The 13,359-nt window shown below is 45.8% G+C and overlaps 1 protein-coding gene across 1 annotated transcript in view; it reads left to right on the forward strand.

Moving 5' to 3' along the window:
* Nucleotides 1-6,562, forward strand: part of LOC144691626 (thiosulfate:glutathione sulfurtransferase) — a 168,072-nt gene extending 161,510 nt beyond the window's left edge. The window contains exon 4 of the mRNA XM_078559909.1: nucleotides 6,426-6,562. Coding sequence (XP_078416035.1) covers nucleotides 6,426-6,492 — 67 coding nt within the window. The 3' untranslated portion in view covers nucleotides 6,493-6,562. The remainder of the gene's footprint in view (nucleotides 1-6,425) is intronic.
* Nucleotides 6,563-13,359: the final 6,797 nt, after the last annotated feature.

A 13,359-nucleotide genomic window follows, 5' to 3' on the forward strand; every position in this document is an offset into this window, starting at 1 on the left:
AGAAGGTTATGAATCTTTGGAATTCTGTTCCGCAGAGGGTTATGGATTCTCAATCATTGAGTATTTTCAAAACTGAGAGTAATAAATTTTTGAGCACTAAGGAAATCAAGCGCTGGGGGATATTGGAGGAAGCTCGATGGGCCATATGGTCTACTTCTGCTCCTATTTCTTATTTTCTTAATCACATTGGGGGGTTATTATAAATGTACGATGTTGATGATGATGTACCACTGACATCGGTCAGTCAGGTGTTAGCCTCTCTCTCTCGAGAGGTTGGAATCATGCCTAGGAGCAACATGCCTACTCTATAACCTGTTTAGAAGTAGCACTAATAAACAAGTGCTAAGCAGATACCAGTGTATGTCTAGTCTGTCTAGGAACCAAGTCCCAAGCCTAGAGTCCAAGGTAGAAGGACTCATCTCAGAACATGGTGGCAGCCATAGAGACATAGATGTAAAAGACACATTGGTATTATCGAAGAAACCACAGAGTGAAGAAACCTTTGAAAGCAGCTCCAAAAAATTTCGTTGGAAAAAAGAGGCACACTGGAGAGAGGTAATGATGACTGTACCTGGTGAGCAGTCCCTGCCCTTGCCCCGCATGCTTGATTGCCTTGAGGGCCCACAGAGAGGCTAGCAGTGGGAGTTATAGAAACACCATTTTCTCTGGTACTGAGCAGCGTCAGGTCTTCGTGAAAAGAAGCCAAAGCTTCAAGTTAGTTCCTTTCTTTATGCAGTAGGTCCAATAGTAGATGATATTCCCCTAAGGCAGGGTGTTCAGGTTCCACCTTGGGCTTTGACTCCATTCTTAAAGCCTTTGACACCTATTTTAACCCAAAGCCAAATGTAGTAATTGAACGAGTACACTTTAACCAGGGCTCACAACGACCTGGAGAATCAATTGAATTATTCCTCACCGACCTATACTGCCTAGCTAATTCTTATGGATATTGGGCACTGAAGGATGAGCTACTCTGTGACTGCATAGTCGTGGGTGTCCAGGATGAAAAATTCTCCGACTTTCTGCAAACCAAAGATGATCTTACTTTGGACCAAGCGGTCCAGTATGTGAGGCAGGCTGAGCTTAGAGCATTTAATCGGGCTATAATTCGCAGCAACTCCGAGGCTTCACATAAATCTGTAGATTGGGCAAGTCCACGTGCAATGGCCCACCCATAAGAAAGCCTGCCAAACCAAGCGAAAGGGCAGAAAACTCCACGCCAGCAGCATTTTAAGATGCTTGCATTGTAGTGTGAAAACCCAACAGATGCCAAGACTGTCCAGCAGGGGGAGCAGAATGCTTCCAGTGTGGCAAAACTGGACATTTCAAGTATTTCTGCAAATCCAGTAATTTTAATCAAAGTCAAAGATCAGAAAGTATTAATGAAATACATTCCTTCCAAGAAATGGAAAGTCAAGAGAAAAACAAAATTACAGAGTTCCTAGGGGAATCAGCTGTGCTTTTAATGGCTGAACAGCATTCAGATCTTGGTTCCATTGAATCTACCGATGCATTGCGTACTTTATCTCCTGTTGCCCATGAATAGTCTTCCACAGAGAATGCCTTACCTGAGTCCAGGTTAGAGTCCATAGCGGATCACACAATTAGAGAGCTGGCATCTTCCCAGGGTGAAAGTCAATTGCCATCCATACTCCAGTTCCAGCTGAAAATCATCTTCTCTTCAGAGCTGGGGTCAGCACAGAAGCTGTGGCAGAATCTTTAGCACTTCTGAAGCTGCAGAATCCTTTACAGCAATCTTGTCCCCGGGTTGATTGTCTTCAGGAAATTCATCTCATGACAGAAGCTGAGGCTGTCTTTTCTCCGTATTCTCAGCGATTCTTCCCATTGCCCATAGTGGAGCAACCTCACACAGAGAGAAGTGTGGCTCCCTTCTCACTGCCTACAGAAAGTAGATGGCCCTCTCAAAATATCATTGGGAAATCATCTTTTTTTCTGACAGACTTGCAGGAAGTTGGTCATTTTTTTCTTCATTGTCTAAGTTCATTGAAATCTCAAATCTTCAATGCCTTTTCAGTTTTTGATACAGCAGAGGAAGATACAGCTGTGACATTCTTTTCTGGAGTTGAAGATCATTCCTCTTCTGAAGCTTCTTCCCAGAGTCCTTCAGGGGGGCAACGAGTTCCGCAGCGTGTCCTCTTCTAGTTCCAGAGGGTCCAAAGATTGATTATCTTCAATTTTCTCTCTTGGATCAGTCTTTTGTTGCAAAGTCCTTGCAGTTCAGTCATCCTGCAACCTACACCCTGCTTCCCAGCTGACAGCAATGATGCTGAAGTGCTGTTCTATTCTGCAGATGATGATGTCCTACAAGACGCTGAAGAAAGCTCTCATGCCTCCAAGACATCTTTTTAAAGGACAGAGAATACTGAAAGAGATTGAATCCTCCAGGACTATAATTTGGGAAGGGAAGAGTTGGAGTTAGGTAGAATCTGTAGTTGTAAAAAAGGGAGTTACAGAAATACAATGTAAATATCTCAAGACATAGGGCGGAATCGTCCCAGATTTGCACTAAGCATGGTAGGGGCATGTAAAATGACATTTTACCCACTGGCCGCAGTGGTGGCTTTTCACGCTGCATCATCCCAAACCCGCCCCATTATGCATTCCCAGAAACGCACCATTTCCATGGTGGGCGGGATCTCATTTGCCCACCACGACATCACTTTGCTGCTTCATCATGCCAGGCATCATATTTAAAGTCCAGCCGCATACACACCTCTCAGTGCTTTCAGCCCACGACTGCTGCCAAGACATGGCCCTGAAAGGCAAAAAGACTGCAGCCCCAAGGTTCAATGACGCATCCCTCGAGTGCCTTTTGGACGCAGTGGATGCTTGGCGAGATGTCCTCTACCCTGGCTTTGGCCACCGGATGGGCAGCAATCTCACTAATCTGGCTTGGGAGGCAGTGGCAGCAGTGGTCAGTGCTAATGCCCTGCCAAAGAGGACAGCCACCCAGTGCCGCAAGATGATGAATGATCTCCTCCGTTCTGCCAGGGTAAGTCATTTTTTTCCTCACTCCCAACTCACACACTCACAAACCCATCACACACCCATTGAGATCTCACTCACTGCCAGTGCAAGGGACATCACCATTCATTCTCTCACACACACCTTCATTGTCCTCATCCTGTCTATGGGACCACACATCATCCACACATACCAGGCATACTTATCATCTGGCCTGGCAGGTGTCCTGCTTACACTCTTTCCATCTCTATTTACACAGGAAAAGCTGGCACACAACAAGAGGGAGAGATTGCCTACTGATGGAGAAATGCCTGAAATCAAGGTCCTCACGGACTTTGAAAACAGAGCCATCCAGCTGGCCGGTGAGGATCTGGACCATTCCTGTGCTGACGGTGAGGTTGGCGCTGATCTTCCAAGTGAGAATCCAGCGGTGCAGCATCCATCAGACAACCATGCTGTGAGTGATGTGTCTTGTTTCACAGGCCACTGCCATGTACTAATTATCTCTCCTTGCTTTCGCAGACTCATCTGCCAAACAGCCGATGGAGTCCATGACCTAGGGCCTCCAAACAAGCCCCAGGAGCCTGGAGGCACCCTCCCTGAAGTCCCGTCACAGTGCTCACCCATACCCTCCACCAGCGCAGAGACACACACCTCGATGGGACCTAGCTTTAGAGTAGCCTCAAGATCACAATCTGTTGAGCACATCACACTTTCTGATCCACAGCAAGTGGTGGCAGGGACTTCCTAGGTTTCCGGCACTTGGAAGACTGCTGGAGGCCAGAAATCTGCTGAGTCTGAGTCAGATGACTCTGGACTCAGTCATGTCACAGTTGCTGGAGGCGCATACGCAAGCTCGGGAACATCAGGAAGAGATGCCCCCTGCACTCCTCAAATTGCAAGACACGATGGAGGAGTCCGTCTGCCTTCAGGCTGAGGTGATAGCGCCAGCATGCCAACGCACCGAGGTCAACACCGGTAGGATGGTGGCCGCCATGGAAACCTTATTTCAGGGCGTTGCTCCTGCACGCTGCGTAGGCTGAACTCCATCGCTGACACCATTGTTAGCCTCCAACAATGTGTACACGAGAGGGATGTGGGGCAGATTGATCTCACTCCAGCTACCCCTTCCCCTCAAGGAGTCAGCTTGGGGCTCTCGGGCACCCATAGGGAGGAGGATCAGCATGTGAACACCCCCGGGCCATCCATCCAGGTGACTCTGGGAATGTCTAGCCCATCCAAATCCTCTCTTCCTGTGACCACAGCAGCTTCAGCTCCACAGAAGGGAGGAGGGTGCCACTGCCACACAGCAGGTCCCTAAAAGCAGGCCGGGGCCCTCTAGTTCTCAGTCCTCCAGAGTGATGACTCCTACATACATAGGGCCTCCACTGCATCTCCATGACAGGAGCATTCTCATAGAGGGTATGTGCGCTGCCATAAGCCAGACTGGAGTCAAACGTTCATAGATGCAATGTGAAGATCTTATGATGTCTTCTCACTGCATGTCGTCATCGTCCTCCACAAATCTAGTAGCTACGAGGGCCTCCCAAGCACGCCTGCCTCGTCAGGCCAGTGTGAGGGCCTCATCTCCATCATCGTCGACTTTGAGGACCTCCTCACACTCCTCCCCATCAGTGTCCTCATTGGAGGAGGCCTCCACCTCCTCCATCTCCTCAGCCAGCTCCTCTCCCCTTGTAACACCAGGTTGTAAAGAGCGTAGCAGGCGACGACGATGTGGGACACCCTCTGTGGACTATATTGCAGGACTCCACCAGACCGGTCCAGGCACTGGAACCTCATTTTCAGCATCCCGATGGTTTGCTCCACCAAGTTGCGAGTTGCAGCATGAGTCTTGTTATACCTTCGTTCTGCTGCAGTCGCCGCACGGGTGTCATCAGCCACATCCTCTGCGGGTAGATCTTCTCCCCGAGGAGCCAGCCCTGCAGCCTCTGTGGACCTGGAAGATGGCAGGGATTTGTGACTGACTGAGAATGTAGGAGTAATGCACGCTCCCTGTAAACGATGCGCACACCTGCAGGAAGTGTTTCTGGCACACCAGCTGCACACTCAGTGATTGGAATCTCTTGCAGTTGACATAGTTGACCATGTGTTGTGATGGAGATTTGAGCGCCACGTGAGTGCAGTCAATGGCACCCTGCACCTGTGGGAAACTCAAGATCTGGGCAGATCCAATTGCTCTTGCATCCTGGCTGTCCTGGGCATCCATGTCCCCATGGTGCCAAATCCTGCAGTAGCTGGCAGATGTGACTGACCAGTTCTCTAGACATGTAGTCTTCGATAACACTTGTTCTCGGTCATCCGGAATGAAAGGCGGTATCTAGGGACCCTGAGTCTAGCTAGGCGCCAGCCTGTGACAGCTCGCTGTGGCTCTTCGGTGGCATGTGCTGGAGCCCCAGCCACCACTTCTTCCAGAGAGAAGGCTGTTCCTGCCTCTGTGAAACCAGGAACCTCATGATTGGGATGACATCGACCCTGAGCATAACTCTGGTGCCTAGTGTAAGAAAGTTAGCCAAAAGGGATCAAATAGCAATGGTACAGAAGGATATTTAGGAAATACGCTGCCAATAAAACTAGTTCTCAATTAAGGATTCAATAACAGATAGATCAGGAAGTTTTGGTTATGGAAAGTATCTTTGAAAAGATTCAAGATCAGATAAATCATGCAGCCTTATCCGTGAAATGCAGATTTTCTAGAACTCATTGGAGAGCTCAGAAAATATCGAAAGTGAAAGCTACTCCTTTGTATGGATTGGATTTATTACCTATGTTGTATATGAATAAAGACTATTTCATATGTTCCACTATCAAGTGTGTCACGCTTGAATTGTGTTGTGTACCTTTAAAGGTGGTCAATTAACAGTTAATATTCAAATCATTGCCGCAGAATATCCAACTAAAATGGCATTTTAACACAATCATTTTAACACAAATATTATGAAAATTTCTATGAAAACTGTAATTTTACCTCTAAAACAAAGCCAGTAGAGTTGCTGAAGACAAATCGTGTGCTCACAGTGGTACAGAACTCATTAAAATGAAAGAAGAAAGGAACCTGCATTTATCTAGTGCCTTTCATGTCCTCAAGAAAGATGTCCTAAAGTATTTTCCAGCCAATCAAGTAATTCTGAAATGCAGTCACTGTTGTAACATAGACAAATTCCTTCTGTGTGGTGATCAATGTTTCTGGGTTCTGCCTGAATTTCTGTGCTGCCAGGTCTTTGACACTCCCATAACACCACCAAACTGAAGGATTATCTGTGTTAATCAAACAAGATTAAAAGTCTCAAATGAAAAAGGCCTAAGTGATGGATTTGTAGCTGTGAGAAGCTTGATACCTGAACATTTGCATTAATTGTGTCTTGAAACTGACTGCAAGTTTTTATTTCATACACATCATGCTATCTATGTTTTGTCTCCAGAGCTTGTCACTATAAAGGAGGCTACATTGAATGGGTAGAACGTGAAGGACATTGCAAAAGACCATGAATTTCCCACCACCAAGATTTTTACACAGTGAAATACTGTAGCAGGTCTATGAGCTCTAATCCAGCTGCTATTAAACAGTTCAATTTGTTTAAATCATATCTTCGGGTCTTTAATTTATCTATTGAGGGAAATAATCTATCTTGATTTTAGCTTCCTGGCCTTGCAGAAGCCAGGTAATGGGAATCAGTTAAAATGGAGTTTGGGGATTACCCACTCCTTTCCCACCCTGATCTGATTGACTGCATTTTTAAATTACATGTAGCAAAGGCACCTGATCCAAGCCGGTGAGATACTATTTTAACATGCAGATCGGAATCTGATGATGTCACCTGGGCCCCCATCTGCCATATTAACATGATACCTGAGTGGAGGGAGCAGTGAAGGATTCTCCACCAGCCCTACTGTTGCCAACCCTCCAGGATTGGCCTGGAGTCTCCAGGAATTGAAGATCAATCTCCAGGGCACTGCTGTGTGCAACCCTGGAGAAAAATCATCAGGACATTAAAAAGATGGCTTTTTTTTCATATTCTTTGAACATTTACCTTTACCAGATATAAAAATATTGAAAATGGGGAATAAAGGCTGTTAGGCTGACAGTCAAGCATCATCCAATTGGGTAATGAGTCTTTTTTCTTTCCAGTTGGCATAGGAAGACAGTGCTTCACAAGGATGGGTGCGTTGGCCAACAGATGGCTGGAGCATGGGGGTAAATCATGGGATGAAACATCCAGGATTACATTTAATCACAGTTGGCAACCCTAACCAGCATATACCTGCCAAGAACAGTAGCTAGAGCCAGAAGATGTTTCAAATTTTTTTTTGGTTTCCTTGTGGCCTAAGCAGAAGTACTTCTTCAGGGCCCAGAAGGAAACCTTAATGGGGCTCATTTTTACTCCCCTGAAGGAGGTATACCTCAACTCACTTCTGTCCTAATTGCCCATGAGAAGATGGTGATGAACTTCTGTAGTCCGGTGAATATACGTCCACATTCCTATTAGGCAGGGAGTTTCAGCATAGTCTCACAGACTAGTCAAGCAACAGCCTGACGTAGTCATACTCAGAATCATACCGTAAAGATCATGTCCCAAACACCACCATCATCATCCCTGGGTATGTCCCGTCCCACCGGCAGGCCAGACCCAGCAGAGGTGGCACCTCAGTGGTATACAGTCAGGGGTGAGTTGCCCTGGGAGTCCTCAACATCAACTCTGGACCCCATGACGTCTCATGGCATCAGGTCAAACATGAGAAAGGAAACCTCCTGCTGATTACCATGTAACGCAGCACCCACTACCCGTCCCCCCTCCCCACCGCCCCGCAACCCTCAGCTGATGGATCAGTGCTCCTCCATGTTGAACATCACTTAGAGAAAGCACTGAGGGTGACAAGGGTGCAGAATGTATTCTGGGTGGGGGACTTCAATATCCATCATCAAGAGTGCCTCAAGTAGCACCACCACAGACCGAGCTGGCCGAGTCCTAAAGGACAGAGTTGGTAGACTGGGTCTGTGGCAGGCGGTGAGGGAAACAACAAGAGGGAAATGCATACTTGACCTCATCCTCTCAGACCTGCCTGTCGCTGATGCATCTGTCCATGACAGGTAGGAGTGATCACCGCACAGTCATTGTGGAGATGAAGTCCCATCTTCACATTGAGCATACCCTCCATGGTGTGTGGCACTACCACCGTGTAACTGGGATAGATTTTGAACTGATCTATCAATTCAAGACTGGGCATTCATGAGGTGGTGTGGACCATCAGCAACAGCAGAATTGTACTCAACCACAATTGTAACTCATGGCTCGGCAAATCCCCCAATCTACCATTACCACCAAGCCAGGGGATCAACCCTGGTTCAATGAAGAGTGCAGGAGGGCATGCCAGGAGCAGCACAGGCATACCTAAAAATGAGGTGTCAACCTGGTAAAGCTACAACACAGGACTACTTGCACGCCAAACAGCATGTAGACAAAGCTAAGCAATTCCACAACCAATGGATCAGATCTAAGCTCCACAGTTCTGCCACATCCAGTCATGAATGGTGGTGGACAATTAAACAACTCACTGGAGGAGGAGACTCCACAAATATCCCCATCCTCAAATTGGAGGAGCCCAGCATATCAATGCAAAAGATAAGGCTGAAGCATTCACAACAGTCTTCAGCCAGAAGTACTGTGGATGATCCATCCCTGCCTCCTCTGGAGGACCCCAGCATCACAGATGTCAGTCTTCAGCCAATTTGATTCACTTCATATGATATCAAGAAATGGCTGAAGGCACTGAATACTGCAAAGGCTATGGCTCCTAACAATGTTCCAGCAATGGTACTGAAGACTTGTGCTCCAGAACTTGCCGCGCCCCTAGCCAAGCTGTTCCAGTACAGCTACAACACTGGCATCTACTCGGCAATGTGGAAAATTGCCCTGGTATGCCCTGTGCACAAAAAGCAGGACAAATCCAATCCAGCCAATTACCACCCCATCAGTCTACTCTCGATCACCAGTAAAATGATGGAAGAGATCTTCAACAATGCTGTCAAGCGGCACTTACTTAGCATTAGCCTGATCGCTGATGCTCACTTTGGGTTCCACCAGGGCCAATCAGCTTCTGACCTCATTACAGCTTTGGTTCAAACATGGACAGAAGAGCTGAACTCCAGAGGTGAGGTGAGAGTGACTGCCCTTGACACCAAGGCAGCGTTGGACTGAGCGTTGCATCAAGGAGCCCTAGCAAAACTGGAGTCAATGGGAATCGGGGGAAAACTCTCCTCTGGTTGGAGTCATACCTAGCACAAAGGTAGATGGTTGTGGTTGTTGGAGGTCAATAATCTCACTTGCATGACATCACTGCAAGAGTTCCTCTGGGTAGTGTCCTAGGCCCAACCATCTTCAGCTGCTTCATCAATGACCATCCTTCCACATAAAGTCAGAAGTGGGAATGTTTGATGATTATTGGACAATGTTCAGCACCATTCGCGACTCCTCAGATACTGAAGCAGTCCATGTCCAAATGCAGCAAGACCTGGACAATATCCAGGCTTGGGCTGACAAGTGGCAAGTAACATTCACACCACACAAGTGTCAGGCAATGACTATCTCCAAAAAGAGAGAATCTAACCATCACCTTGTATCAACATCCTGGCGGTTACCATTGAGCAGAAACTGAACTGGACTAGCCATATAAATACTGTGGCTACAAGAGCAGGTCAGAGGCTAGGAACCCTGCGTGAGTAACTCACTTCAAAACTTCCCAAAGCCTGCCCGCCATCTACAAGGCACAAGTCAGAAATGTAATGGAATACTCCCCACTTGCCTGGATGAGTGCAGCTCCAACAACATCCAAGAAGCTTGACACCATCCAGGACAAAGCAGCCCACTTGATTGACACCCCTTCCACAAACATTAACTCCCTCATCACTCTCGAACAGTGGCAGCAGTGTGTACCATCTACATGCTGCATTGCAGAAACTCACCAAAGCTCCTTAGGCAGCATCTTCCAAACCCATGACCTCTACCATCTAGAAGGACATGGGCAACAGATACTTGGGACGCCACCACCTGGAAGATCCCCTCCAACCCACTCGCCATCCTGACTTGGAAATATATCGCTGTTCCTTCACTGTTGCTGGGTCAAAATCCTGGAATTCTGTCCCTAACAGCACTGTGGGTATACCTACAGCACAGGGACTGCAGCATTCAAGAAGGCAACTCACTACCACCTTCTCAAGGGCAATTAGGGATGGGCAATAAATCTTGGACTAGCCAGCGACATCCACATACCATAACTGAATTTTAAAAAAATTTGACCCCCCCAATGATGAACAGCGATATATTTTCAAGTCAGGATGGTGTGTGACTTGGAGGGGAATTTAGGGATGGTGGCATCCAAATGTGCCTGCTACCCTTGTATTTCTAGGTGGTAGAGGTCGTGTGTTTGTAATGTGCTATTGAAGAGGCCTTGCCAAGTTGCTGCAGTGCACCTTGTTGATGGTACACATTGCAGCCACATTCCCTTGGTAGTGGAGTGATTTTTTCAGGTGGTGGATGGGTTGCTTTGGGGAATCAGAAGGTGAATTATTCACTGCAGAATAGCTAGCCTCTGACCTGCTGTCGTAGCCACAGCATTTATGTGGCTGGTCCAGTTAAGTTTCTGGTTAATGGTGTTACGGCCACATGAGGGGGGAGTAAAAATTACTCCCCTATTATACCACTCCAACTCTGACTGTAACAGGGTTTTGTTTTTTGTGAATTTAGTGAGAATGTGCTTTGCTAGTACTGCAGGGGTCCTACTACGTACACTTTCAAATTGTAAAGAATTTGCCAGACAAGTTTTCTGAGTTGAAACAAAGAACAAGATAAGCTTAGTCACCTTACTTCCAGAATTTAAAAAAGTAGGTAGATTGTAAACACCACTCATGCATCACACACGTTCCCTAGGCACGCACACTGATACAGATGGTAGAATAAGAGGATAGGCTTAAAGATATCTTACAGTTTGTGAAGAAAATATACAATCAAAGGAGTATACGGTTAACTGTCCTCTGGCTGGTCTTGGTATGGTGGTTCCACGTTGTGACCGTTTTGTTCAGTTGTCTTTCTGGGTGTAGTTGTATGGAGCATATCTCCATGTTTTATTCCCAAAACATTTTGGTTTACATTATGTTCCTCTTCTCAAGGTGGTTACTTTGCAAATCTGGGCACAATACTTGAGAGAGAGAGAGAGAGAGATGGAAAGAGAAAGAGAAATAGAAAGAGAAAGAGAAACAGCTTTTTTGCAGCTTTTCAGTATAGCAATCTGGTCTCGCCTCTGATCTGTCTGGCTTGGTAAACAGTTCTTAAAAGTCCTGCTGGCTGTATATTCCAGAGGAATGCCTGCTGTTGTCATTGTTGTGTAGAACAGGATTTCATTTTGATGTCTCATCTCAGAAACTTTTGAAGAGTTTCAAGGTTGTGTGAAATCCAACAGGAGATTGGGTCTTTCACACTCCTCAGTGGGTGCTTGGGTACCTGTTCCCTTTTCACCACATTTGCGTGAAATGTAAGTTGTACACTCTGGTTGGCTAGCAATTCTCCATTGCCTTAATAAATCCAGCCAGAGAAAGGAGAATTAGAAGCTTTTTTTAAAAAAAAAAGCACATCTTCGTAACAATGGTGACAACCAGGATATTGATGGTGGGGGATTCAATAATGGTAATGCCATTGCGTGTCAATGGGAGTTGGTTAGACACTCTTTTTGGGGATGGTCATTGCCTGACACTTGTGTGGTGCAAAGTTACTTTCCACATATCAACCCAAGCCTGAATGTTGTCCAGGTCTTGCTGCAGGTTGGCATAAACTGCTGAATTATCTCAGGAATTACGAATGAATGGTGATGAAGGGCAATCTCATGGCCAGGGAAGCATGAACTCCATGCAGCAGGATGGCATGGGAGAGGGAGAGGGAGAGGCAGGAAGGCAATATAGGCCATAACCTCAACACAGAGTCTACCATCGAAGATGGAGCTACTTGGAGATGACCGGAATCCAATGCTGCAAAAGGCTGCAACTTTCCAGATGGTGTAAAACATCGCTGCTCTTGTTGCTGAATACCTCATGCCTCGTAATACATCTTCACTACCTGGTAGTAACCATCAAAGTCATCGTGCCATTGGACTTCTTCTGATATTTACATTCCATATTCTATGTTATTACCACTGTCTGTGATTTTCACATTTCCATAGTTAACAACTGTGTTATTCCCATTGCCTTGATATTCCCAGTCCCAATATTATTTCCACTGTCACTAATAGTCCCAATGCTATTCCCACTGCCTGTGATATTCCCAGTCCCAGTAACATCCCCTGTGCCTGTGATAACCCTATTCAGTATTATTCTGGCTACCTGGGATATTTGAAATTCTAGTGTCAATGTCTGACTTGTGTAATTCCCAGCCCTGACGCCTGTGCTAAATCCAGTTCTTGTTTTATTCCCACTCCCAGTGCCACTACCTGTGTTATTATTCCCACTGCCAGCGTCACTGCCTGTGGTTTGTCCAGTCCTAGTGTTATTCACAGACCCAATCTGTATTTCTCCCAGTACTAGTGTTATTCACAGACCCTGTCTGTAGTGTTCTCAGTCCTGGTGTTATTCACAATGTTATAATGTGGCAGATGATGTGTGCCAGGCAGACCAAATCCACGAGGGAAACTTGGTTGCGCTATCACAACAGTTTTACAATATGTATTTATTATGAGATGTGTGCACTGAATTCAGAAGTAATAAGCCCGCCAAGATCTTTACAGATTTTTAAAAAAAATTAAAATATTTATAAACAAAATAAAAGATGTCATGTACATACATAAATAAGACTGCAATTATGAGTATAATAACTCCTAAAGTTCCTAATTAACCTGATTCCCAGATATGTTCCCTTTAAGGCAATGGTCCAAAAATAGATTTTAGATTTAAAACAAACTTAGCAAGTTAACACAATACCCTGGACAGTGGAATTCCAAATGGCTCTTCCCCAACTTCCATTTAGTTAGACAGCAGACTTATGCACAAATGCTGAAGGCTTCATTTAAGGCTATTTCACACACTCCAGATAGATCCTACATGGCCTTCTCACACATAACCTTTCATTCTTCTTTATATTTTCTTTTTAATATGTAAATTCTATTGTTTCATATGTCTTTGAGACTGCATCTTCCTCATAATATAAAAATTTTCATGGTGCCAATATTTCCAGTAAGCTTTGGGAGAAATAAACACATTCCTTAGCCTTGCTTATCTGGCTAGTTGTAAACAGACTAAACACCCTTTGAAATCCAAATCTCCCTTCATATATCCAAAAATGCAAATTCCCTTAACGCCTTACAAGCTAAGCCAGC

Source organism: Cetorhinus maximus, chromosome 16 (genome assembly GCF_964194155.1).
Source record: "Cetorhinus maximus chromosome 16, sCetMax3.hap1.1, whole genome shotgun sequence".
NCBI classification, from domain to species: Eukaryota; Metazoa; Chordata; class Chondrichthyes; order Lamniformes; family Cetorhinidae; genus Cetorhinus; species Cetorhinus maximus.